Source organism: Penicillium rubens, assembly GCF_028828025.1.
Source record: "Penicillium rubens strain IBT 27055 chromosome Unknown utg000004l_segment0_segment0, whole genome shotgun sequence".
In the NCBI taxonomy this organism is placed as follows: Eukaryota; Fungi; Ascomycota; class Eurotiomycetes; order Eurotiales; family Aspergillaceae; genus Penicillium; species Penicillium rubens.
In genome coordinates, this window is record NW_026890602.1 from 2,262,987 (window position 1) to 2,289,281 (window position 26,295).

At 48.9% G+C, this 26,295-nt stretch overlaps 11 protein-coding genes across 11 annotated transcripts; 6 read left to right on the forward strand and 5 right to left on the reverse strand.

Moving 5' to 3' along the window:
* Positions 1-647: 647 nt before the first annotated feature.
* On the forward strand, positions 648-4,327 carry N7525_010832 (HECT-type E3 ubiquitin-protein ligase; the record flags this gene model as incomplete). The annotated part of the gene is made up of 3 exons (XM_061215242.1): positions 648-1,182; positions 1,244-3,355; positions 3,405-4,327. 3 exons carry the CDS (start codon positions 648-650, stop codon positions 4,325-4,327), a joined length of 3,570 nt encoding a protein of 1,189 aa, XP_061067754.1.
* A 694-nt stretch (positions 4,328-5,021) lies between these two features.
* On the reverse strand, positions 5,022-6,385 carry N7525_010833 (NAD(P)/FAD-dependent oxidoreductase; the record flags this gene model as incomplete). The annotated part of the gene is made up of 3 exons (XM_002561186.2): positions 5,022-6,017; positions 6,105-6,230; positions 6,281-6,385. The coding sequence occupies 3 exons, from the start codon at positions 6,383-6,385 to the stop codon at positions 5,022-5,024; spliced, it is 1,227 nt and encodes a 408-aa protein (XP_002561232.2).
* A 511-nt stretch (positions 6,386-6,896) lies between these two features.
* N7525_010834 (uncharacterized protein) lies at positions 6,897-7,292 on the forward strand (the record flags this gene model as incomplete). Its single annotated transcript, XM_061215243.1, has 1 exon — positions 6,897-7,292. One exon carries the CDS (start codon positions 6,897-6,899, stop codon positions 7,290-7,292), a length of 396 nt encoding a protein of 131 aa, XP_061067755.1.
* Positions 7,293-7,393: 101 nt separating this feature from the next.
* Positions 7,394-11,722, reverse strand: N7525_010835 (uncharacterized protein; the record flags this gene model as incomplete). The annotated part of the gene is made up of 9 exons (XM_061215244.1): positions 7,394-8,435; positions 8,486-8,610; positions 8,675-8,725; positions 8,784-8,906; positions 8,965-9,991; positions 10,662-10,859; positions 10,910-11,353; positions 11,421-11,467; positions 11,531-11,722. 9 exons carry the CDS (start codon positions 11,720-11,722, stop codon positions 7,394-7,396), a joined length of 3,249 nt encoding a protein of 1,082 aa, XP_061067756.1.
* Positions 11,723-12,515: 793 nt separating this feature from the next.
* On the forward strand, positions 12,516-13,235 carry N7525_010836 (uncharacterized protein; the record flags this gene model as incomplete). The annotated part of the gene is made up of 4 exons (XM_061215245.1): positions 12,516-12,585; positions 12,673-12,724; positions 12,968-12,978; positions 13,126-13,235. The coding sequence occupies 4 exons, from the start codon at positions 12,516-12,518 to the stop codon at positions 13,233-13,235; spliced, it is 243 nt and encodes an 80-aa protein (XP_061067757.1).
* An 85-nt stretch (positions 13,236-13,320) lies between these two features.
* On the reverse strand, positions 13,321-16,222 carry N7525_010837 (uncharacterized protein; the record flags this gene model as incomplete). Its single annotated transcript, XM_061215246.1, has 8 exons — positions 13,321-13,972; positions 14,025-14,180; positions 14,265-14,486; positions 14,547-14,679; positions 14,726-14,934; positions 14,990-15,991; positions 16,050-16,132; positions 16,190-16,222. The coding sequence occupies 8 exons, from the start codon at positions 16,220-16,222 to the stop codon at positions 13,321-13,323; spliced, it is 2,490 nt and encodes an 829-aa protein (XP_061067758.1).
* A 2,957-nt stretch (positions 16,223-19,179) lies between these two features.
* N7525_010838 (uncharacterized protein) lies at positions 19,180-19,419 on the reverse strand (the record flags this gene model as incomplete). Its single annotated transcript, XM_061215247.1, has 1 exon — positions 19,180-19,419. The coding sequence occupies one exon, from the start codon at positions 19,417-19,419 to the stop codon at positions 19,180-19,182; it is 240 nt and encodes a 79-aa protein (XP_061067759.1).
* Positions 19,420-22,131: 2,712 nt separating this feature from the next.
* On the reverse strand, positions 22,132-22,758 carry N7525_010839 (Zn(II)2Cys6 transcription factor domain-containing protein; the record flags this gene model as incomplete). The annotated part of the gene is made up of 1 exon (XM_061215248.1): positions 22,132-22,758. The coding sequence occupies one exon, from the start codon at positions 22,756-22,758 to the stop codon at positions 22,132-22,134; it is 627 nt and encodes a 208-aa protein (XP_061067760.1).
* Positions 22,759-23,014: 256 nt separating this feature from the next.
* N7525_010840 (uncharacterized protein) lies at positions 23,015-24,159 on the forward strand (the record flags this gene model as incomplete). Its single annotated transcript, XM_002561179.1, has 2 exons — positions 23,015-23,261; positions 23,333-24,159. The coding sequence occupies 2 exons, from the start codon at positions 23,015-23,017 to the stop codon at positions 24,157-24,159; spliced, it is 1,074 nt and encodes a 357-aa protein (XP_002561225.1).
* Positions 24,160-24,737: 578 nt separating this feature from the next.
* On the forward strand, positions 24,738-25,206 carry N7525_010841 (uncharacterized protein; the record flags this gene model as incomplete). Its single annotated transcript, XM_061215249.1, has 2 exons — positions 24,738-25,030; positions 25,200-25,206. The coding sequence occupies 2 exons, from the start codon at positions 24,738-24,740 to the stop codon at positions 25,204-25,206; spliced, it is 300 nt and encodes a 99-aa protein (XP_061067761.1).
* A 676-nt stretch (positions 25,207-25,882) lies between these two features.
* N7525_010842 (uncharacterized protein) lies at positions 25,883-26,236 on the forward strand (the record flags this gene model as incomplete). The annotated part of the gene is made up of 1 exon (XM_061215250.1): positions 25,883-26,236. One exon carries the CDS (start codon positions 25,883-25,885, stop codon positions 26,234-26,236), a length of 354 nt encoding a protein of 117 aa, XP_061067762.1.
* Between the last annotated feature and the right edge of the window lie 59 nt (positions 26,237-26,295).

Sequence of the window (26,295 nt, forward strand, 5' to 3'; positions counted from 1 at the left end):
TTTTTTAAACTAATCCTACGGATGTACTTATGCCTATCGGGAGATCTTACTGATTCTCATCTCTTAGAGCCAATACTCCGTACTTGCAGGGGGCCGACCGCGCCTTAGCGGATCGACAGCAGACGGTCTAGTTCAATTGTGGCCAAGAGCTAAAGCATATTGTTTTTTTATATAATTGACAAATTTTATACAACATATGTTCACTCCTGTCTTTAATTAACTAATGATCATCGGGATGTGCCACAAAAATAGATATGTCGCCTGCAATTTCAGGTGGCTAATCCATAAATAGAAATCTAGGGCCTGAGGCATGAACCACTTCCTTCCCCCGGCCGCTTTCCCAATCCGTCCACAGACTATGAAATGCTGCTGTAACGATCCATCCCTCTTCTATTGGATTCTGAGGTGAGATAGTTCTTTCTTTCGTGAGATCTGACTTGCTTACCGAAAGCCTATCCCTGAAATAGACCAACCTGTCATTTACCAAACAAAGAAGCAAAGCTCGCCTTACTCGACTGCCTAACCCCCCACTCCGTCCTCCATCTATTCGCATGTGTCTGGCACGAAGAACAAGCTCCACGAGCTGGGTACCATACTGGAGAGGTTGAATTTGGTTAGGCCGAACCCGCTCAAATTGATGCGCCTCTATGCCGTCCCGGTTTGAGCGTCATCCGCCGATTCCTCCGAGCTCAACTGCTGGCAACGCCGCCATCCCTGGACTACACCCTTCCCAACACACTGGACTGGAAGCTAGCCCACGCCGCATAGTTCGGCCTCGCGATGCTTCAATCATGCCCCCGTTAAACGGCAGTGCGCCTAAGAGTTCGTACCGCCGAGAACATAGGCGCTCGATCAGCAATCCGTTCGCTGGTTTTGGGCGAAAACGGGACAAGCCAGCCGCCAAATATGTCGCCTGGGACTCTGACGACGACGACGACGATGATGAGGTAACCTATCCCTTGGAGCCCGAGTCATCAAGTCCCCGGAAAGGTGCAGCACCTGGAAACAATATCGCCGAGGGCAAGTGCCAGACTTGTGATGCTACTGTCCGGTGGCCAAAACACTTGAAGGTGTTTAGATGCACCGACTGTTTGATGGTCACAGACCTGGAGCCGACTCATGAATCAAAAGACAAACCACCGCAAGGGTCCCAGAGCGGAGCATCCAAGTTGGCAAGCAAAGGTAGCGCCCCCAATGCTAGTTTTACGCTATGGGTTGTAGAAAATGCTGATTTTTACCACAGTGATTCCTTTGACAGCCAATCAAACTCGCGGTATGATCGGAGGATGCCTCAACATGTATTTCGATAGCCTTTTGGACAAGGGCTCTCGGTCATGGTTGTCGCCGGACGACGACAGAAAGAACAAACCGCTGCCTGATCTTCCACCAATGCAGGCTCATGCCTCTGGTCAAGACAATCTCTCACCCCCACGGACTGGGGATTCTAGGAGCCGCAGTGCTTCCCACTCCAGTGAACGGGAAAGGTTGGGGGTGCCGAAAGAAAACCCATGTTACTTGACACCACCATCGGTTCGCTGGGAGGGAAATGAAACTCCTGTTAGAGCCCGAGCAAACTCAGATCACCGATCGACCCCAAAGCTAGACGGCCGCTCGCAAGGCCTTTCACAAGCTGGGAAGCCGGAGTTTCAAAGCTGCGACAATCGGACACACATTTTTAAACCGCTGGAGAATACTATCGCCACAGCCTTCAAAGGCTGTGATTGCCTCAACGAATCTTTCACCACATATCCACCTCCTCGGTCAGCTCGATCAGCTAGTAGTGGTAATCCGCCGAGAATGAGGATGGAACCTACAACAATGCCCCAACCAGCGCACGACGCTCCTGTCTTCGAACCGGATGCGAAGACCCTTCTTTTGGGAGATTTGACTGAGAACTCCTCTTGGTGGATGAATGAATGGGCTGAAGCGGAAGGCCAAAATCCCGTGTATTCCAAAGAGAAGAGCAATCCAAAGTCTCGGATGATATCGTCGCGAAGTCCTCGGATCAACTGGACCGAGTTAGCCCAGTGGTATCAGTCAATTCTGTCCGCGGGGAATTCTTGGACTGAGCTGTGGGCCGCCAAAAGACCCGACCCCACACGATCAGAAGCGGATTCGATCCGAGCCAAGAGATGGGCGTCTATTGATCCGTCATTCATTGGGAGACAAATCAACGAGTCTCGTCTGCACTTACAACGGGCATTGATGAAAGCTACCGAGGGCCTCCTCAAGCGCCCGCGCCGTGTTCTGATGAAACCAGAAGATACCAGGTTCTTGTTCATATTGTTAGCGAATCCTGTATTGTCTTCACCTGCGTCGTATTGCCAGCATGCGGCCATGTCGCCGTCTCATCGAGACGACAGGCGACCCTCGCATCCAAAAGACTACCCGAAGTCGGCAACCCAAGACAGAAAACCCTCGCCGAAAGCATCGGCCAAAGCCCCTGCTCGTCTAGAGGGATCCAATCACCATTATGGAGTTATCAAACGAATACTAGGACTCATGTCTAACCTGCCCAATGACTGCCATCACTACATCGTATCTTGGGCTTCCCGTTTCTCTGTCAGGCAGTTCGAGCGACTGGTAGAACTTATCGGTGGATTTCTCACTTACCGCTTGAGTCGTCAGCATGGGCGAAAACGCCCTCAAAACCATCAAAATGGAGACGATCTAATACCGAGCTTCGCCAGTGCTTCGGGAAATACCCCTGCGGAACTTCACGCTGCCATTAATCGAAGTACCCCGAACAAGAAATCTGGCAAGAAAACTGAAGACCCCATAATATATTCCGAGGATTGGCAGATCAGAGCAGCAGCAAGAGTAATGTCGCTGTTTTTTACGGCTAACATCTCTGCAACAAGGAGATCTGACGGGACTCCGCGCAGTCTTGAAATGCCCAAGAACCCGGGCCCTCGTCATGGACATATGATTCCGATCAGTACATTTTACAACACACTGCTGGATTATTCGGATTTAGTGACGGACTTTGAGACTTGGGAAGCTAAAAGCTCGAAGTTTACTTTTTGTCAGTATCCGTTCCTGCTTAGCATATGGGCCAAAATCCACATCATGGAGCATGATGCGCGTCGTCAAATGGAAGTGAAGGCACGAGATGCATTTTTCAACAGCGTCCTCAACCAAGCAGCGGTTAGTCAGTACCTCGTGTTGAAGGTGCGGCGCGAGTGTTTGATTGAAGATAGCCTCAAGGGAGTGAGTGAAGTTGTTGGCACTGGCCAGGAAGAGATCAAAAAAGGTCTTCGAATCGAATTTTCGGGCGAAGAAGGCATTGACGCCGGCGGCCTGCGGAAGGAATGGTTCCTTATGCTTGTCCGAGAGGTCTTTGACCCGCTTCATGGTAAGCATTTTCCGATGTTAGAGTTAAGTGACTGGCTAATTCAAAACAGGCCTCTTCATCTACGATGATGATTCGCAGTACTGCTACTTCAATCCTTATTGCTTTGAGTCATCCGAACAATTCTTCTTGGTTGGGGTTCTTCTAGGCCTCGCCATTTACAACTCCACTATCCTTGATGTTGATCTGCCTCCGTTTGCGTTCAAGAAACTGCTGTCGTCGGCACCGTACTCTAACGGGCCACAAGCCGCTACCTCGTTGCGGTCGACCTTCAAATGCACCCTAGAAGATCTTGCCGAGTACCGACCAACTCTCGCCAAGGGACTCCGGGGTCTGCTAGAATTCGAAGGCAATGTTGCGGAGACATTCTGCTACGATTTCGTTGCCCAGGTTGACCGCTACGGCGAGATCATCAGTGTGCCACTCTGTCCAAATGGCGAGAACCGGCCCGTGACCAACTCTAACAAGCGTGAGTTCGTGGATTTGTATGTCCAATATCTGCTAGACACAGCCGTGGCTCGACAATTCGAACCTTTCAAACGCGGGTTTTTCACGGTTTGTGGTGGCAATGCACTATCACTATTCCGACCAGAAGAGATCGAAATGCTAGTCCGCGGCTCAGATGAGCCACTCGATGTCAGTTCTCTCCGGGCTGTGGCCACCTACGACAACTGGTCACACCAACGGCCAGAGTCACTTCCGGTGGTCCGATGGTTCTGGGATTTCTTTGAGGAATCGCAGCCTCAAGCACAGCGCAAGATCCTGTCATTCATTACTGGCAGCGATCGGATCCCAGCCATGGGGGCTACAAGCCTTGTGATCCGGCTTGCTTGTCTTGGAGATGACTGTCCCCGTTACCCGATTGCGCGCACTTGCTTCAACACGCTGGGCCTTTACCGCTATCCCACCCGGGAGAAGTTCCAGCGGCTGCTCTGGGATGCAGTTGTAAATAGCGAAGGATTTGGCTTGAAATAATCTGTTTATCACTGCTCAGAACCTGTGTTGCGCGTGGGTGTTCCTTGTGACATTGTATAGACGCTGGACGTTGACTTTGGAGCGAGCTTTGCATGTTAATATTTTGCGTCGGCGTTGCTTTTTTTTGCTTTTCATTCTGTCATGGCGCTTGGTACTGTTATTCCTCCCTTTGCGGACTGCATATGAGGGTTTGTGTCTTGTTTATTGATCCAGTCTTGATGACTCTCTTTGACATTTGCCTTCTTGGAAGTTTTTTTTTTTACTCTAGCGCTATGCTACTCTGCTAGGAATACAGCACATTTGACATACACTAAGCCCCATAGAGCCCTCACTCTCCCAAGCCAACAATTCCCCAGCCAGCGATGCAAAGAGCATGCCGGCAACTAGCAATGGGAAGTTTCCCCATTGGGGTTCTGTGTATTTAGGGACTGGAGCTTGTTAGTATAGGCAATGGAACTAAAATCTCGCCTTGTGTCTCCTATATCTGGAGCCGATACCATCGGTCCTTAAGCCTCGATGCTCACTTCTCGTTTCTAAAGTTAGAAACCCCAAGGGCGAGCTCTCTCTAGAATGCTTGTAACCATGAGGGGATGGTTTCCAAAGGCCTATATCCAAATTTTCCTTTAGTATTTGCTCTATATACCATCCAAATAATTTAGTAATTATAAGCCAAAGTGCAATATGGAAGAGGCACCTAACGGTACAAGATGCCATTAACCATCTCACCAATGGCCAAAGCACTCGTCAAGCCCGGGCTCTCAATTCCCAACAAATTGATAAACCCAGGCAGACCCTCTTCCTCCCGGATTATAAAGTCCTGGAACCCCTTACCCTCATTGACAGCACCGCCCCTCCCCAATTTAGGGCGAATACCGCAATAATCCAACGCAATAGCATCGACATCGACCCCAGGCAGATAAGCCTTGATCTCCGGCAACGCCCGCTCCAAACGCGCAGCGCTCGGCACCAAATCATCAGGACTATCAACCCACTCAACATCCGGTCCAAAACGCACGCGCCCGCCCATATCAAGCGTCAGATGCGTACCCAGCCCACCAGTACCCGGTAAAGTCACCGGATAAACCAAAACCGAAGTCCTAGGCCTAGACGCCGCATACGAGAAGTACGTGCCCTTAGCATAATGCGGAACAAAATGGCGCTCCTGCGGCAGGAGCATGTTACTGATATCGCACGCGCCATGGCCAGCACTATTAATCAGCGCCTCAGCGGTAATGGAGGTAACTGAGCCATCCTCATCCGAGACAGCAGTAATCTTATACCCGCCGCTGCCGCCGTCAATAGCCTCCACGGCTGTCACGCGCGTCTTGAACGCAATGTCGCCTCCGCGTTCCTCGAAATCACCCTGTAGATATGTCATCAGCGAGTGGCTGTCCACGATGCCGGATGTCTCGCTCTCGACGATGCCTGCGTCCGCCTTGACGTCTGGTTCGCGCCGCTGCGCTTCCTCGCGGCCCACTAGCCGTGTCGGCGCGTCGCCTAGTCCTTGTGCGTGTGCGTGCACTTTCAGACAGGCTTCCCACTGTGTGGGATTTTGCGCCACGATCCATTTCTTCGTGTTGCGGTGGGGAATGTCGTTTTTCGCGCAGAGGTCGTAGAGGAGGTTGCGGCCGCGGATGCAGAGTTGGGTTTTGAGGGAGGTTGCTGGGTAATAGAGGCCTGCGTGGATTACCTGGTTGGTGAGGGTTGTTGTTAGTTAGTTTGGGTTTGTTGGTCTGTTGTCAAACATCCAAGCGGGCTTATGGCATAGCATGCATACCTCGGAGTTGCGGCTGCTTGTCTCAGTCCCTGGTGCATCGTGCCGCTCTAGTAGAATGGTTGACGTGCCTTCGCGAGCTGCAAGTTGCCGCGCAGTCGCCAGGCCGACGACGCCTGCGCCAATTACCTTTCAGCCAGATTAGTATTAGGTCGTCTTGGATCTCAGGTGTAATTTACAGCATGGGTGAAGTCCGCGTTGGTGGATCGGCTGCTGGAAAAGCAGCGAGTGGGGAGCTTATTTTTAAGCTTAAAATGCTGCTTAAGCAGAGCACGTGCGGACATATCGGGAAGGCACAGTTGACCAGCAATCTGTGAGGAAGGAATGGTATCCGTAGAATTCGGAAGGAACCCCGCGACCTCGGGGATGACCTCGGGAGGAATGACGCGATCCCGAGGCCGGATCACGCTAAGCCCTGAAGAACATAGACTGAACTCAAAAGTATACGACCCCCGGAACTATAAAAGTATAAAAGCCTATATTATCGCCTTTCATCATTTGACATCTATAAATAGTGTGAGAGAGAAAAGCAGGGCAGAGTTCATACCCCATTCTCTGGCTAAATATGGACAAAGAGGCAAAGGGAAAATCCCAGAGGCTCGGATATAGACATGAAAGAAAGTGAAGGAAATTGTCTCCGACAAAGACTCGGCTGGAGGTATTATTTAAATGGCCATGCATCCCATCGATTAACCTCACCATCCCATAGTGAGCCCATCACAAGCCAGCCATCACAATTACCTGAGGCTCATATCAACTCAACCATCTAAATCCACATTCCCCATCTAAACCAAGATGCCCCAACCAGGTATGTTCTCTCGCCCCGATGGCTCGAACATCCCCGAGATCGACACGAAGGAATATGTCCACTGGGTGACAGTAGACTTCAGCAAATTTGGCGGACGAACTAGGCCCACCAGCGGCGAGCGTATGATGCGTCTTATGGCCGAACAGTGCCGATCCGGAGTAGCCACTATTACATCTACGCCCCAGCATCACAGTCAGCCATGCTGCCTCTCTTTGCCCGTCGTGGGGGACGCAGAGCTCGTACACGTTCATATTCTGTGGCGTGCAGCTGAGATTGCTGATTGGCATTGGGAGGAGATCATGGCCGGTAACGAGACGCTTGATACTAAGCGCATTCTGGGTGATTCTCCATGGTGGTCTCAAAGTAAGGTGAATGGGGCCTAGTATGTAGCTCTAGGCCTGGGTAGCTGGTTTTTATTTGGACCGATCGATTGTGGAATTAGGTTCTGACAGAACATATTGCTAGCAGCTTAGTTATCCTATTATCACTCCACATCCATAAGAACATCACTCATTATGTACAAGATATAAGAGAACTTCTTGACACTCCATTTCCCAGAGTCCTTCAGAAGAGAGGCGTAATCAAGCAGGATTCGACGCGCAGACTGATATCCACCGTGGAACGGCAGTCCTCGCAAGTAAATAGTAGCCCCATTGCGAATGAAGTTAACAGCTGGATCATCCGTCGGCGCGAAAGTCTGACTTCCTCTAGGCTCCATGAAACTCGTGAACCCCTCCGTCCCCACTGATCTCCAGTCAACATCATCCATCAGCTCCACAGACCCTACACTAGACGGCGAACTCGCGTAGTCCGAGACCATGAAGGTATACAGACCGAGCACTAATCCGGCCGAAAAGAGCGAAAACATAGATTGAAAGGTGGGGTGGTCCGAAGTTTTGCGATTTGCCATGACTTTGTAGATATGCGCAGCGTGCAGGCACGCGCGTCTGGCGGCAGGTGTCTGTGACCACTCGCGGATATTGTCGAGGGCTTTGCACGCAGGAGACGGGCCTGCACGGCCAGCTGCAAGGTCAAATATCTGGATATCGGCCGTGAGAGTCATGCACATGCTGTGCCACGTAATGAGAGCGTTGGGGTTTAGGCGGTGGAGGATTTCGTAATAATTTGTGATGATCTGGGATTGGAGGGAGGGGAGACACCTGGCTCGACCGTCCATGGCGTAGGTGTGGCATGGAGCAAAAGGGTAGTTGGCTCTATTGGAGAGGAGGCGGTGGTAGGATTCTGACTGGCGGAGTTGAACTATTGCTAGTACTGCTTGTATGCAGAAGTCATCTGCGGAAGCTTCAAGGGCGGGGATGTTGATGTTTTCGGATGGAGCGAGGATTGTTGATGAGAGGATGCGCTTGCCACCGCGGATGAGATGTGCCCATTGGATGGAGGAGTGAGCAGAGAAGAGAGATTCGCTGCAGGGGAGAATGAGTTGGATCGAGTCTGGGGCTGCGATTGGACCTGTTGAGAGGAACGAGGAGTACCAAGAGTCCAGGAGCAATAGTCCAATGATTATTCTTAGGGATATTATTAGTGATGTGTCGTATGAGCGGGAATCGCGGCATACCTTTTGGTCGATTCGACCTTGCTCCAGGCCTTCCATCTCATGTCAATATCGGGAACTGTTTCAAACAAAGTCATGTCAAGGACCTGCCCCTCGGTGGCTGAAAATAACCCATGTCTTTGGGCAACCTGCAATAGTTGCCATTAGCATCATAGCGATAGAGAAAAATAAGAAAGTTTACTTCAAACTTACAGACATGACGTTGATATAAAGAGGTTGGCACTGTTCCAGATGTGTCTTTTCCTGTAGAATGACATCGGTTAGTACCTCAGTAACAAATTTGGGCTTGAGGGATTCATACCCCGGTCAAACCAGCCAGGTTTATCAAAAGCAGAACCGTCGCAAATGATGTCACAGTGCCGGCAACGCTCTCAAGTCCCATTGAGAATCGAGAAAATTCAGCTGTTACCTTGTTCAAAGTGCTCTAATGACTGTCAGCAGGCTACCTGCATATATGACGAGTATAATAATATTTGACCTACTGAGAAATTTCTGGACACAAACGCAGTTGTTCCTTTAGTGCCAAGCAATGTCATGCCAACCAGTGTCATAACATATAGGAGAGATGGGCGCGTCTTCTTTGCCGAAAAGGTCGGCAGGTGGACAAACGGCAAAAGGGGATTAAACAGGCGGAAAAATAAATCTAGTGCCATATCAAAAATCTCAGCGGGAGGGAAATCAGAATGATTCAAGGTCGAGGTAGGCGTGGCTGGAGGAATATTCCTATTTGATGGGGATTCCATATATGCAGAAACGGTCATTTGTCCAAAAGCTGCCTGCAGTCGCTGTTTGCAATCCTCGTCAAATCCACACCGCGAGCCTTGAATGATACTTGGCTCGTTGTGAAGGTGCAATGACTGAACGGAGAAGATATTATCAACTGGCGACATGGCAATATCCCGCCATAGACTGTTGATAAGACGCCCAGTGTTCGGTGGTGCTAGCCAGCACTGCTGGACTCTAGTGAAGCGTTCATTTGGAATCTTATCACTGCTATCGACTGAACGTCGATTCTGCTGGTCTGGAGTAATCATCGAATTATCACCCATCAGAGGGAAATTGCTATCGCCCATCAAATCTAGCGAGTCATTCGATGTCGAATCTGTGCAAGGTTCAAGCCACATTTTTAGCATATCTTTTGGCCCAGGGTCGAAGGCCACGCCAGCTTGGTGTGACATATGATCTGCCGGCGTCGCCGCATTCCATCCGAAGTCATGTTGCTGGTCGTCAAACATCATGACGCCGAGGTCTGTCTCGGTGCGGCCATGGTGGGCTGAAATGTCGGCTAGGTATTCCAGTGACGATGGGAGCCCGGTCAATGCAAGAGGCGCATCTTGCGAAATAGTAGATACTGGGATCTGGGATTCTGCGCTGGTAGCGCCATTTCCTGCTTCGGGGATGATTGATGATGCACCCGCAATTACTGCTGACTGTCGATTTGGCGCTTCCGATGGACCAGCTGTTGCATTGGCTTGATTATGGCCCTTGGCATGTCGGCTCAAGACATCGCTGTATGGCTCATTAAATTTAGGGATTTGAACATAGGATTTTGAATATTGTCATGATTGACATGTGCGCTCAACAAGATTTACCTTCGAGAGAAACGCTTGTGGCAGACATTGCATTCATATGGGCGTTCCTTGGTGTCTGCTTTGCATGTTAGGTTGGTTCTCTTGCAAGGGTTCGACGTGACTGACGCGACCGCTCATGTCTCTTGTAATGTTCAGTTTTTTTGAACACCCGCGAACAGATAGAGCATTTTTTTAATACCATCACGGATGGATGATTACGATACATGTAGCTCTCAAAACTTGCTCCGGAGAAGGAGGGCTGAGGGGAAACATATTAGTCAGCAAGTCCGGGGTTGACTCCACTGTGGCTAACGCAATTGGGGAGTTTTATGCCTTGAAAAGCAGGCACATACATAATTTGTGCCTTGGGGCAAAGGGATTAACCGGTAGGATCACTTCACTTGAATCGATTACTCTCTTCGACTATTCGAAACTCCATGTCCACCGTAATCTGCCCATCCTCCCCATGGTCCCTCCTGACTCCGCTCATCTCGACCTGTACGTCACGTGTAGTTAACAAAGTCTCGTCCCAGTCAAGTGGCCTTGGTTTGCGAATAAATGTTCTTTTATTCGCTACCTCCAGTTTTTTCTTCGAAGCATCAGCATACCTCCCTGTACTAGTGCCAAACACGCGAGCAACAACGAGACGGAGCAGCGGATGCAATGTTGGAAGGCAGGCGCATAAGATGCCGATGCAGGGCTCGACGCTGGACCAGACGAAGAACTTGCCCATGATCCAGGTGTAATCGTCGGAGGCTCGGAGGAAGGTGATGTAATAAACCCGGATGAGACTTGCAATCAAGACACTGTGATATATGAGCTTAAGCTAAATGCACTTAGCTTGGGGGTAACGCACAATCCTCCAACCAAAAAGATGCCGGATAGCATGAGTTTCTGTGTCCACCGCATTTGCAGCTTCCACACAATGGGGATTGGAACCAACAGGATGATCCCATCCGTGGCCACGTTTATTGCAGCATGGCTGACATAGAATGGATAGAGGTTGAAGACGCATTTTCCTCCACTGCGTTCTGCAAATTGCGTCCAGAAGTACGAAACTGGTCTGCAGCAAGCCAGAAAGGCGATCGTGCCAGAGAGAAAATATCCAATTGTCAGAAACACACAGAACCAGATTGGATATGTCATGCCGAAGATACGGCGGTAGAAGAGAAGAACAGATAATTTGATGAGTGGAATGATGAGCACATAGAGCACGACGAAGGCGAAGAGAACGCGCATCAATTCCACGGCTTCAGCGGGAGGGACACTCCATATATGCCTCCCGAGACCATGATGCCCACTAACTGTCAATAACATTGCAAGTCAGAATTGAGATCCCTTTTCGCCGCCTGAGGATGTATACATACCAACCAGAATCAGAGCGAAACAGGAGGTTACGGCCAGCTGTATATAGCTGTCAGATACAGAAGTCATCGTTGAAGGTTCCTTTTTCCTTTCCCCTTTTTCGACAACATACCAAGGCACCCACGATCATCCAATCATCTGCAGCTATTCGCTGACCTTGCACTCGCAATCTCGTATAGAACCGAAGCCCGACAGCTAGCACTGCAAGGATGTAGGTTGCGATTACAGGGCCCTTTTCCAATGAGCCATGATCGGCGGATAGATCCGTCCCGACTGGAGCCTCCCCGAGAGGGCTGAGCGACATACAGAGAATTGGAAAGAAGCTCACATCCGATGCAAATAAGGTGAATACTGGATTGAGGTATACTTAAATCTAATCCTAGACAAAGATTTTTAGACTTATGTACTGTAAATCTCTTCACTTTGAAATGCAAGGCTAAGAAATGGCCCCCATACCACACACGTGAATAATATCTAGATCTCCACTTCCCGTCCTCGATGAAACCCATCAAATGATATCAGCCTATGACATGGGCTTTAATCCTGCCTGCGAAGGATTTGGGTCTAATTCATGTGCCCCGTCAACGCTACTGCTCGTGTCTCGGTGCTAAAGCTATGGAGACAACCCCTGAGCCTGAGTTCGGAGTAATTCGTTAGACCTGAAGCCTTTCGTCTTCCTACAGTGGGGAGCGGAAAAAGGAACAGACAGGGAGTAAAAAGTAAAACATCCACTGTAGAGAAACACACCATACCGTCCAACGAGTCACTTTACAATGGGATTATCAATATAGACCCCGATCAATATGGATCCAAAAGGCGTAAGCTCCGAGTCATCTGCATAGTAGGGGCAGCTCGCCCATAAGCTGAAACATGATCGTCCGTTTGGTTTTGCGTTTTATCATCTAGGAAAATAATTCCGAAGTTGAAGGCTCATGGCTCGAGAACATCTATCGCGGTGTTGGACGCGATGTTCCTGCCCACAGCTATGTCTTTCCATTCGAGCCCAATTTGAACTGGTCAAATGTTATGCTGGTGATGCTGCGACTGAGAAATACATTGTTCACTGTGTAGACAGTACGGATTGAAAGATCCCGATTATGTCCAATACCAAGATCATCACGTCCATTTGGAACCAGAAGCGAGGCAGATTGGCACACAAGCTCAAAAGTATGACAAGGTTATCCATCATAAAACGAACGTCCTTATCAAGTATTATCAATTGGTGGAAAATACCAAAATACCAAAACATCATAGATTTGGATCAGTTCGCTGGCAAGCTTGTTCACACGGCTGTTTGGGATACGACGTACGACTGACTGACAAGGAGATCATGGTCATCGGAAATGGCTAACTTGGTATTCAAGTTGTTCCAGCCCTCAGCCCAAGGCCGCAAGAACTGACAATACGTTCGTTATACGACCTGGGTGTCGATCTCTGTCCGGATATGACACAAGATGGAACTGCTCGCAGGCTGCTCCTGACTCGACATTCATTTAGATAGGGTTCTATGCTAGCTAGCTAGCTAGTTACTCTACTAACTACTCCATAGTTTACTACGTTGTATGTAGTTAACTACATGTGTAACTCTCGAACCCCTCTGTCTGAAACCGGACTCGCGCTCCTACCTTGACACCTCGGATATCCCCAATTTATATGTAAGCCCCTAACAAAAATAAATACTCCTGTCACATCCCATTCTAACGCAAGGTCATCCTCGAGCTCCCCTGCACCCCTATTCCGTGCCGCGCCGCGCCAACCTTGGAAGCGCCGAGACGAGCCCCGAAATAGGCCCGAAGTCGGCCCCCGAAGACGTTTAACCTTTTATCAATGACACAGTGAAGCTTTTTCCTTTTTCACTACTTATCTGAAACAAAGTAAATTGGAAAATTGCAGACATGTCTGTCAATCCTCGGAATTGGATTCTGGTATACTTGTATTTGCCACAAAGGAATAGAGATCTTCATCTCCATCCGACGGAAGTTGACCGCTGAGCATGAGCATCCAGCCCAACCCAGACTCCAATTGGAAATCGCGTGTCTCAGGCTGTGCGCTTGGAAGCCTTCCATAACTTGGGATTATGGCGTCAGATCTATTAAGTGTTCGTGATCGTTTTCTCGGGGGGTAACCAGTCCCATCCGGTCCCCGGTCCGGTTTAGTAGCACGGGTTCGAAGCTCCCATTTGTGCTGTAGCCTTACCAGGAGGTCTTTGGCGCGATTTGCACTCTGCCAGGATAGAGAGAACTCATCGAGGGCTCTGAAGCAGGTACTCAGATGAGCGATGATGTTCTCTTCTTCTGAGGTTTGGTACTGGGAAACGGCGGCGAAGAGAAGTAGGAGCACCGCGGAGGAGGTAATTGAGACTGCTTTGATGTTTATGCGACGTAGTGTATATCTGGTCTCGTACAATACAAGGATTTTGGCAATGGAGATGGCGGAATTGATGCACATTTCTCGGGCATGGGTGGATCCGGGACCCTTCGGGGGTTGTGGTTGCAGGTACCCTTTTGACATCCAGGGTCGATGCGTGTATATGAGATTCTGGTAATATTGCATGCTTTGGGATGTGTTAGTGAAATGGAGACTCTCAAAATAAGGTAGAAACTCACTGAAGTAGCAACACATGTGGAAGATAAGGAGAAGTATGATCGTTGAGATTGATTTGCAGAAATGAGGGCAACTGAGCTTTCCAACTGAGAAGTTGGGCAACATTCTTCTCATTTAGTTGTTGGAGCAAGGCTCTTGGGATAGCTGATGTTCCATAACTTTTTCGGGGCGAAGGTTAGCCGAAGCGAGTGACGAGCGCCAACTGAGGCTGGAGACAACAACAAACGAGAACGGGAACTTACAGAAAGTAGCCGCAGGGTGCCATAAGCTCACATAGTGAGACTTCCTGTTGACTGACGGCCCCCACGCAGTCAAATAATCCCGAATTATTGTCAAATGGAATGGGAGACGCGTAGGGTGTCCATTTGCAAGGTTGTCGATAGTCGATGTCATTGTTGGGCTTTTTGACTGTAACGTCCTCCATGTTGGTGTAAAAGGGCCTACCAAGATAGAAGCCGACAAGACTGGGGTTTTAACGGATCAGAGATATCCTAAACGCATATGAAAACGATATGGGAACTCACTGATCCACCATATACGCAGCCCAAAAGACGGTTCGACGTAGCTCGGCGTCGGCAGCGGTAACAGACCCACGAGCAACATAGGGAGAGAGGTCAATATGTAAGGCAAGATCAAAAGCAAGTCGAAGGGCCATCCCTGGAATTGTAAGTAAAGAAAGCCCAGAATTTGCGACGGGACTTACCACTGTAGAGCCATCCACGTGTATCTGAGCCCACACCGATTTCATGGCTGCTTAAGATAACCAGTGCTTGAACTGTTGCTACGCATGGAGAGTCTAATTCAATCTCAAGAAGTTCCTTTGCACGGTCCCCGAAAAATTCACCGAGAGATTTCGGGAATGTCACAAATGATGGATGATAACGGGTTTCGAAAGCAGCGCCAAGAGAGCACCTTTTTGAGAACGTTATTTCGTATATCCAATCCCGCTATATTGAAACAAACTCACATTGCATAGCAAAGTGCCTCGGAATAGAATGGAGTCTCTTCTTTCCCGTTCCAGGCTGCTTTTCCTTTTTCGAACAATTCTCGGTCCACAACGTGGAATGATGGATCTTGCCAGGCAAAATAGAGATTAAGAAGATGCTCCTCGAGAGATAATGGAACTTGGCTGTCATAGTCTGCGTCATCGAGATCATCGACGGTACGACGTGTCTGAGTTTTAACAGATACTGGCACATCGGCAAGGTTGAAGGTCGATGTCGGGCCATAGAAGCGAGCTTTCCCCCCAGGACCAAAGCGCAATGTGCCCATCCGATCCGAAAGCTCGTCGATAAGATCTTCGATTTCTTCCGTGCTCCTGGTGTCGTTGTCGAGGCTGGGTGGAACTTGAAGGACCGAGGGCTCAAAGGGCTCAGGTGGCCCCTCGAATGGCTCGAATGGCTCCCCTGGCAGCTGTGGCAGCTGTGGCGGTTCTATGCCAATGTCTTGAATTTCTGGGGATGGTGGGGTAATACACGTCCCAAAATCCAAGGTCCAATCACAGTTTGTCAATGAATTATCCGAGTGGTCATCCGTTGGTGGATACTGCTCTGTAATGGGGATATCCAGATATCCAGTATCGATAACGGGCAGTGTCGATATGGCATGAGGATCTGAAAGCACTGTGGCACTTGATTGAGAGTTTTGCGACGCGTTGGCCGGGGATGTCGATGTCTGACCCCAAGTGCTATTTGAACCATTCATTATACCGGCAACGGCGGATGGCACAGAATTTGGTGGCAAATCATCGCTCGCTGGTTGAGGACTGTGATCGGAGGACTTGCTGTTAGTTTGATCGTTTCCTTCGGCGGGATGCACACCAGTCAAGCCAAGAAGATCAAGGACTTTAGTCAAAGCAGAGTCCTTTTCTTGCGGCATAGGCGGGGCCTCCAATCCACTTTCACGAATGAAGAGGCAGAGCTGTTCTACTCTGCTTGATAGAAGCTCTATGGCAACGCGGAGCGGGAGTCTTCACATAATCAGCGCTATTATCTCTTTTCATGGAATGGCCTTGATAGGTCACTTACTTTCTCTTGTCTACTGCCTGGTATCGACATTCGCGGTGTTTGTTCATGCAGCTGGAACATTTGGGCTTACCACCGTCACACTGCTAATATTAGCTTGGCTTTTCCCCCACTAGATTAGATGATAGCCACCTTGACTTTACTCTCTCGACATGATACGCATGCCATGGAGGCATGATGCCTCCTCTTTGGGGGAACACTGTCCTTTGTCATGTTTTCCCCGTTCTTCTGGCTGCCATGAGACTATGCCGTGCTTGCAATATCCTAGCCCGTTAGCAAATTGAGGGTAGCGTCAAGGATAGCTTAAAAGATCTAAGTGCAGTGCGGGGTATTATTCAAGGGGAAATATTTAATCCGAACTATAGCTTTTCACTGCCATTTCATTGGTTCTACTAAAAGGGGACCACTATCGATAAAAGACTACTAGAAAGACTACCAAGAGGACTTCTAAAAATACTACCCAAACAACGATCAGCGTATCTGTATTTCTGGGGCTTCAATCGGAGGAGACTCGTATATGTAAAGGGTTAATGACATCAGGTAACATGATAGACGGCCTGACGAAGGACATGTCGTCCAAGTCTCATTCTCCTCCAAAAGGTTTGTTCGGGGGCTGCACCAATCGCTGGTATTACCGGTGTTGGATCTAACCTGATTGGGAATAAACAAACCCTACGGAAATCATAACCCGGTGGGGACTTGGACATCGATGTATACCCCACGTTTTGAATGTCGTTAACACGTAGTCCTATCACAGAAAGTAGATTTTATTGAATATAAATTCTGCTATAAATCGCACACGGCTGGTCCATGGTAATATCGTACATTGGCTACGCTGCAAAGACCCTACCATGCTTTTACCCTTTTCTGCTCACGCATGATGGCTGCTGGACAGGAAGATACTACCGAGATAATCTGTGAAAATGGCTCACTCAGAGTCAACATCCAAAGCTGGAAGAATCACCCTGAGATTCATGATGGTCAGGGAGATAAAACTTGATCTTCCTAAGCATTACTATGAGGGTTTTAGAGAGGCGTTCGTCACAGAAGGTACTGAGTTCCAAGATTTATTGCTTGCTGTTTAGATAACACGACTCCGCCAGTGTCCCTTTCAAGCTCAGTGAAGGTTGTTGTTATTGATTCAGCTTCGCAGAAGAGCTTGGTTACTAGCGAAAAGATTGTTTTTGGTGGGAAAGAGGATAGACTTTAGATGCAGAGCACCTTCCGTAGACATCAGAGTACTTTCTCCAATTTCCGTTACCTTCATTTTGTTTGTTTGCAGTGTCTCAGGTCACACATGTCACCACCCGTGGATATGTCACTACGTTGTCCACAACACAATTTCTACGCGTCTCCTTCATCCTATTCCTCCACTCTCCCTTTACCGTCTCATCATGAAGGAGGACAAGTTCTTATCTTCCTCCCTTTCTTCTTACATCCACTAAAATGTTGGCTGTGAAATGCTCTGAACATACAACACACGTGTCATCAATAGAGAGAATCTCGCTTCGACCTTTTTCGCTATGTCTGAGAGAAAGAAAAAACCTGTAAGTTACATCTTTTTTTTTATTACCGTATACTTGATGCCAGAGCCGAGACTCCAAACTCAAGAGGAGAACTTGCATATGTTGGTCTTTAATATGCTGTGTTCGCCAACCCATAAAATTGGAATGTGGGCGACATCATCTCTGCCGTGAGAAACCTAGCTAACTCATATCTAGTCAGATAGTGCATCTTGCAAGGAGTGTCAATAGACCTCTAGCCTAAGATGCAACTGTCATTGTTCCAACTCCTAGGACCTTATTGAATGGACCGAATGGGGGTGTGTGGCGTTGGACGAATCGAAAAGCAACCACCGCCTTTTTGGGATCAAAGGCTGGAAAATCTGAAGGTCAGCACTTCGAGCAAAGAAAGTGGGTAAATTAACTGACGACATAACAGACAATCTCCAAAATGATGCCAAGTCCATACGCCAACATAATCCCCTGTCGACAATACCTCTATTTCTACTCATCATGTCACATCACATCACATCACAAGTGAACTGCTAGCTTCCTAAGTATATAGAAGCTACAAGGAGAGCTCTTGCTGCAAAGACTCAAGCTATTGCTTTGTCTTTTAGGTGGTGCGTCGCATAGCACGACAGGTGTACACTTGTCACTGTTGTGGGACCACTGGCCTTCTGGGTCCTATATGGTTCGGCGGTGAATTCATAGAGCGGAGTTAGGGTGAACTATGGATCTTTCAGACCAGCTATACTGGCTCAGGCTTTCGAACAACACCCAAGCCCGTTACTTTGCCAACAGATAATACAGTGGTACTCGTCATAACCCAACAAGCCTGGTCCTGTTCTTAGTGCACTACTCTCAAAGCACTCATTCACCCGGCAAATATTTGTCTCACTACAGCTGGGATGACAGTGTCAGAACCCGAAACGAGCTAGCTGCTCACCTCAAGATCCTAAGATGTGGCCAGCACCTACACTGCTCACAGTGGAGTCTGCAGTTGAGCAGGTTCTGGTTGCCTATAAGACTGGTGCCAAGACTAGTGGCAGGACTGATCCCTTCATGTATCTATGATTTCTTCCAAAGCTCTATAATAATTTACTTGAGAGTGAATTTTGTCCAGTAATACTGTAACTAGTAATAGCTGTGTTCACATTCAAATGAGATCAAGGTGGCATATGGGTTAAGAAGAGATGGTATATGTAAAAGAGTAAAGCCAACATAATATCCCCCCAGGTGGCCGTGGCCTTACGGCGAAAACGGCGAACGCACCTGCGAGGGGTCAAAGGGGCTCCATGAGCCCCCCCAACTCAGAAACCTGAAATGCTTCTCGGTCGACCCCCGCCGCTGACTTCGCTTATCGTGGGGGAGGAGGGCGATGATCCTCCTTCCTTTCCTCTTACATCCATTTTTTTTTTCTTTTCCTCTTTCTTTATTTATTTCTTTGTAGAGGCTGACTTTCATCATTGATCAGTCACCTCCTGTCAGCATCTCTAACACCAGATCTTACTCTTCAGCTCTCGAGTTCAGCTCCCAGCTTCTACCATTGAATCCTCACTTCCTATCAATGTACCCGTATCATAGCTCGGTCCTTATTGCCCAGATTTAGCTCTCGGTGCTTTCAACTCTCACTTTCCATCAGTAACCTGTACCTCATGAACGCCGAGTGATGGAATCGCACCGGTACCAGCACACGGCGAGCGATACATCAATTGACCGCCCTCAATCGACGGACTCGGATATGCAGATGTGGAGTCGAGCTGTCCGGCTGATGACAAGGTCACCCTCCTCCAGGCGCCCCAGGTTTCTACGGTGCCCAGCCAGTCAGCTACAAGAGCACCCAGCCAGATCGACGCCACCGGGCCCATCGCTGCGCGGGTCAACCCTGCCGCCTACTATATTGCGAACACTTTGGCGCACATGATTATCCAAGCGCAGGCAGTGGCAAATTCCCCTCTTCGCTTAAGCTTATATTCGACGCAGGGTCCTTCTACACGACCCTCGTCAGTAGTTTCATCGGTTGTGGAGGGCTCCATTGCTGGTATACGCTATACGCGCCCAGGGTGTCCGCGACGTGGCCAGCCCGTTGGTCATCCAGCTCCTCGACAGGATCAAACATCACACATTACGGTACTAGTAGGGACGGTCATCCACTCTCTCTCGGGACTGTCTCCAACTGCACTTCCCGACGGCTATGCTCAACCCTATGTTGCGGAAATGGCCGTAAGTCCATAAGATCTTCAATTTATGAGTCCATGACACTAATATACAAGTGCAATACCAGACACAGCCAATACTATCTTCCTATATAGCGAATATTGTACGTGGGAGCCGAGAGGTTGATGTTGACCACCTCTGGACAAAACCTCCTCGCATATCATTTCCCAATCTCGGAAAACTACGGGGTTGAACGGGAAGCGTATACCCGAGGACCACAGACTAGGGGAAACGTTTGCGTGGACACCTTAACTCATGGTTCAATGTCCATGTCGATCCTGACGGAAAACAAAAAGGCCTCGATGTCACAATCTGCTCATCCACCACCTATTGGTCTCACAAAGGCCTCCACCCGGTCCTTGAGACCGCGGTCTTTCATATCGGCTGCCTTGGCAGGGAAATATGGTCCCAAGATTGGGAAGCACCTGTTACGGAGCGTCTCCGCAACCTCAGCAGCATCTTGTACGTTCTACTGCAGGAAGATTTTCTCTTCTTCAGAGTACCTGGGCTCATGCAGAGGGTCGACTCTTCTTTTTGGTTACAGAAGGTTGTATGCACTGGGTAATACGCGTGGCATTTGAAGATCCTAATCAATCTTCCAGGCTTGACCCCGCAGAGTTCTTGCGAATCCGAAAGATACGGGCCATACGACATCAGAAATTGCCAGAATATGGATGGATTCTCTTGTTCCTTCGACAGCGACAATTCTGCATCCCCGGTGCTAGAGGCGGCTACTATATGAGCTACCTCGAACAAGATATGCTAGTTTGGACTCCACCACTAGTTATCCGCCGCTAGCGCCTACTAGAAAGCCCTCAGGTTGAGGCTATTGAAGGTATACTTCCTTACTAGATACTAGGTACTTTGGCTACTATTCTTTACTAATACCCTTACTTATAGAGCTGTCTGCTACTGAATGATCACAAGGAATCTCAAAGATCCTGCCCGCGCTGCCGGCGTCCTGGCCCCTGGGTGTTGGAGAATGCACGAACTTCAAGCCACCCAAGAAGACACAGAAAGGCATCTATAAAAGGCCATCTATCTGGCAATAAGTATATTGTGGCGGCTGTTCATTCTGACCATTCCCTGATCACTCACTCTCAGCTCAGCTCAGCATTGGAGCTGCTCGACACACATTCGAAAAAGAGTGTCTTCCTCGGCGAATGCTTCTCAAGTCCTTTGAGACTGGCGCTATTGTGGAATATCTCTGCAACTACTTTAGTAGTGCGCGGCCAACGGAGGTTGACATTGTACTCTTCGAGATGGATATGGTCCGTACCAGAAGTCTGAGGTTCACGCGCTATTTCTAAAGATTGAACGTTGCATTTGATAGTATACACCGACAAGCACCAACTGCCTTGTTATGACAAGATGGAGCTTGACGAAAACGGATGGTTAGTCACTCCGCCCGCCGATCATCGCCTCTCAGATGCCCTAGTCTTCCTTGTTATGGGACAGAACCTCGTCGTAGCGAGGAGATGTTGGGGCTCTGGGAGTTGCCAGAGGGGCTGGAAAGGCTGGCAAAGCAGCACAGTAAGCCAGTTTATTTTGGTGCATAGTACGTAACTTATGGGTCATTGGAATCGCTAGGGCAAATGGACTGTAGACTTCAATTCCGAGACGATATATACCCTGACCGGTGGCCGCAAGGCGAGCCAGTCATTATATGGGCGCACACCATTCTCTTCATCCCTGTCTTTGCCGACTACTGCGTAGTCGTGGTCGCTATGCCTCCCAGGAGACACGTTCGACGATTTCCATATGACTCAATCTTGTGAGGCCGCTCGCACCGAGCTAGAACTGGATAGACCGATCTGGACGAATGACTAGCTCCCGGTTATCGCAGGCAGCAGACTTTCCGTATAGGATATCGCCCGTTTCCCTTTATATGTGAAGTACGAGGGGGACCCCGAAGGAAAACTAGTGCGTACCTAAGGATCGCAATGTCTTGCTAAGCGATGAGCTTGTTTACGTAGCGATAAAGGAACTCTCTTAGAAGAAACGCGCCGAGTTCTATACCGTCTAGGACGCCAACGGTGAACTACGTGCTACTCGGGTACTATAGGACCCCGCTCTACGAATCGACTTCTATAGACTCCTATACGCCATATGTTTTCCTTCCTTTACTGAACTTTCACTTTTTATTAAACTATTGCTTTCCATTCTTTCCGCAGTGTATGCGTTGTGTATTCTTTACAACTGTAATCTGATACACGACGAGCTATTCGTCAGGTCTCCGTCCCTCGTGGAATTGATGGATCGTGCAAAGGCCAACAGACTAGTGCTCACTATGCCACAGATCCTAGGCAAAATGGGTATTTTAAATGATATGCGACAGACGTAAATTAAGAAGTAGTTCTGATTCACCACAAGAACTGACGTTGAAACTCGAACGACGGCGCTCCCTGCCAAGAGCTCATTCTCTCCACCGTAGCATTCCCTTCATGTGTATTATCTGCCGTTTCGGAAACCGGAAAGTTCGGTGTCCCATTGCAAGTTCCATCGGAAGTTCCATCTAGCTCTCGAGATGTAGACATTTGAACCGACAGCAAACGCCGTCTCTTAGAGCCCTGCATTTCTGCGCCCACCCTTTCAGGCTCAGTACAAGCTTCGTGCCACCTCCGGATACCCTGAGGAGTATCAAGAGGGAATTTCGACCAATTCTCAATCCCTCTCTTCTCAAGTCTGGGAAATGGCATATACGTGCCGCTGTTCTCTCGAGGAATAGCATCCGAAAGCTGCTCGTCCGAGACATGTGGAAGCAAATTTAAAAGAATGTTCTCAGTGAGCTGGAGTCGGTTCTCCAGTGCTTCGGCATATCCCTTCTCTGGTCCTCTTCGAAGCTGTTTGGGCCAGTTGCACGGCCGGTTGTGGTCAAGACATTGTTCGCAAATGGGTTTACGGCCGCTGCATTTTTGCTTTCTTGAGCGGCACGCATTGCAGGCAATTGTTATACGCGCTGGTCTTTTTTCTTTTGATTTCGATGGCATTTTATTTATGCGCAAGATCAAAATTGTGTTGGGGATGTGGTGCAGTGGCGAACGGCAGATCCCATCGCCTGAAAGTTCTGCCGAAAGGCTTGTGGCGGCAGCGGCCACCGGGGCAAAATATGTACATGGTAGGGTGAAATATCAGCCTTCTTGATCGAATGTAGTATATAATAGTCTGGATATTTTATTTGCATTAGATTTATAGGAATACTCATCATATACTTAGTTCCGCACATATCTCTTCCCCCTTTTGAATATGGCTTCGAAGAATTCATACCGCATTGCCTCTATTCCGGGCGATGGCATCGGTCTCGAAGTAGTCAGTGCTACTATCCAGGTCATCGAGAAACTCGCAAAGACTCTTGGTACATTCGATATCACCTTCGAGCATATCCCATGGGGAACCGAGTACTACAAGCAAACCGGACGATACGTATCTGAAGATTACCTCGACAGTATACGCCAGTACGATGCCGTCCTATTCGGTGCCGTTGGATCACCCGGTATGTCCTCTATACTGCACAGCATCATACCAAACCACCAGACCTGCAAACAGCAATGTTGACATAAACAGACGTACCCGATCACATCTCACTCTGGGGCCTACTCCTAGCCCTCCGCGGCCCACTCCAGCTATACGCAAACGTGCGACCAGTCCGCACCTTCCCAGGAACCAAATGCCCCCTCAACACAGCAACCAACGGCATCGACTGGATGCTCGTACGCGAGAACTCCGAAGGCGAGTACGCCGGGCAAGGCGGACGGTCCCACGTCGGACAGCAATGGGAAGCCGCGACGGAAGTGGCCGTATTCACGCGTGTGGGCATCGAGCGGATTATGCGATTCGCATTTGAGACAGCGCGATCACGGCCACGTAAGCTCCTGACCGTCGTCACGAAGAGTAACTCCATGCGCAATGGGATGGTGTTGTGGGATGAAGTTGCTGCGTCTGTCGCGCGGGACTTCCCCGATGTGAAGTGGGATAAGATGCTTGTTGATGCAATGACTGTTCGGATGGTGGCGAAGCCGCAGTCGATTGATACCGTTGTCGGGACGAACTTGCACATGGATATCTTGTCGGATCTTGCGGCTGCGTTGGCGGGGTCAATTGGTGTTGCGCCTTCGAGTAACTTAGACCCTACGCGTAAGAGTCCGTCGATTTTTGAGCCGGTTCATGGTAGCGCTTTTGATATCATTGGGAAGGGGGTTGCGAATCCGGTTGCTACTTTTTGGTCGGCGGCGGAGATGCTCGTCTGGATCGGGGAGAAGGATGCTGCTGCCCAGTTGATGGGCTGTGTGGAACGGGTTTGTGCCGCGGGGATTCTGACTCCTGATCTGGGGGGAAGTTCTGACACTCAGGGAGTTGTGGATGCTGTTTGTCTGGAGGTTGAGAAGTTGTGAAAGGAGATCTGAGACAATTCATTGTTGCTTCTCTTCTTCTTTCCTTCTTTTCTTTGTCTCTTTATCCTTCTTTCTCGTCTCGTCTCATCTGGAATATCTTGAATAAACTGATCAGTTGACCGTTGAATGTCAACAGACACAAAATACCAGTGGATTATACGAACCGACCTATAGAGGGCACCTTGGGTAATGAGCAAGACATGTTCAAGATAGTCCAGAAACATCACTTAGCTATCAACTGGACATCCATAACAAGAACCTCAAAGCCATCTCGCACAAGATGGAACAGATCAGGAGGCGATGAACCAAGAAACCCGAAAATGCCATTATAGCCATATGACACCTGTTTCCCTCATCTAAAAGGAATGGAAACAACATCAGGATGCTCTTGTCTTAGAGCCACTAACATTTAAACGGACCTTAGCACCCTATCTCAGGCTCTGTCAGGCCTTCAAAGTCACTCCGAAAACACTCAAGCAGCCCTCAAAGCCAAATCCATTCGAAACCATCTATCATCAATAACAAGGTCAGTTCCTCCAGCCGCAAACCCAAACCAGCCAACTAACAATATCCAAGAGATGTTCTACCAAGACGGAAAATTACTGCAAGAGCCCGAATACAACCCCCGAACAACGAAATGGGTGAATGTATTCTTCAACAGGCATGACTACCGATGCGACGACCTCACCATAATGCGCACAGTCCTGACCTGCATCCGCACACGAGTCGTCAGTATCACCGGCCATGCTATGCATCACGATGTCCCGCTCTGCATCTCGATCCAGGTCCCCGGAGAACATGTCGATAAGGAGTCAATTCTTGCTGCTGCGGAGTCATCAGCCGAACGTCTTCGAGCCCAGGTTGCTAGGGGGTCTGTTCATATTAATCGGTCTTTGCTTTTTCGGCGGAGATAGGGTTTTGTTTCATGGAAGGGGGTGTTGATGTGCTTTTGTCGGAGTTGAGGTCTCTGGGAAGGGGTTTTTCTGATGCTTAGAGCGGCTTATAGATTGGGCATAGACTAGATGTTTGATACAATATAGGAATTAGATTATGATTTGCTCTACATAGTCAACAATATCGAGGCTATGGTAGTTTGGTTTACGGTATGAATAGGCAGCCCTAGGCTTTTACATTAATACGAGAAGTGATATTGCTGGCTAATCAAATGAAAGCAATGAAAGTAATACACTTAAGTAGCCATCTCGGTCATTAGGTCTGAGATTCTGAGACAGTATGTCATGATAGCATCGTCTTTTCATGTCTCTATGTCATGCTGCGAGTCGAAGTAGCATACCAAGGACATAGTAATATCAAGCTTAACCGTCCAAGGTCCATTTTCCACGTAGTAGGAAATAGAGTAGGCAGAATAATACATTAATTTCGAGTCATAAACTAGGCAAACCTCAAACCAGGGAATTTGCAAAGACTCAATAAACACAGAGGCACAAAGACGTCCTGGAATAGATGAAAGACTTGAAAATAGCATTGTACTATACCTCCTTTGTTCTTACCTCAGAAGGCTCACTATAAACAATAGACAGTTACCAGGCAGAGAGTACTTAAACAGAGATATTCCAGAAGCCTCGAAACCTCCTTCCCATTTCCCATCTTCCCTCTTCCATCTTCCATCTTCCCTCCCAACACCAAACACCAAACATTGAAAAACCACAAGGTAAGCAAACCCCCATCCTACATGGGTATCCCAAATTCCAACCTCAGCAAGATGCAGAGCATGTTCTACTTCGACGGGGAGCTAATCCCAGAACCCGAGTACGATCCACGCCAGATTAGCAACTGGGTGAACGTCTTCATCAACCCGCGAGACTCGGACTCAGACGACGAGACTCTGATGCGTACCGTCGCCGCTTACATCCGAACCAGCACCGCCTCGATCTCCGTCCATGCTAAGCATCATGACTACCCACTGTGCGTCTCTATCAAGGTGCCCGGAGACTACCATTCCAACAAGGCGTCTATTCTCGCCGCGGCGGAGCTGCAGGCTGACTACTATTGCCAGGAGATTCGGAATGGGAGGGTGCGGATCAATCGGGCTTTGCTTTTCCGTCGTGAGGCATAAGACAGGGGTTGGTAGTGGATGGTTTATGGCAAATGGGGGGTCTATTTGATGATACATGA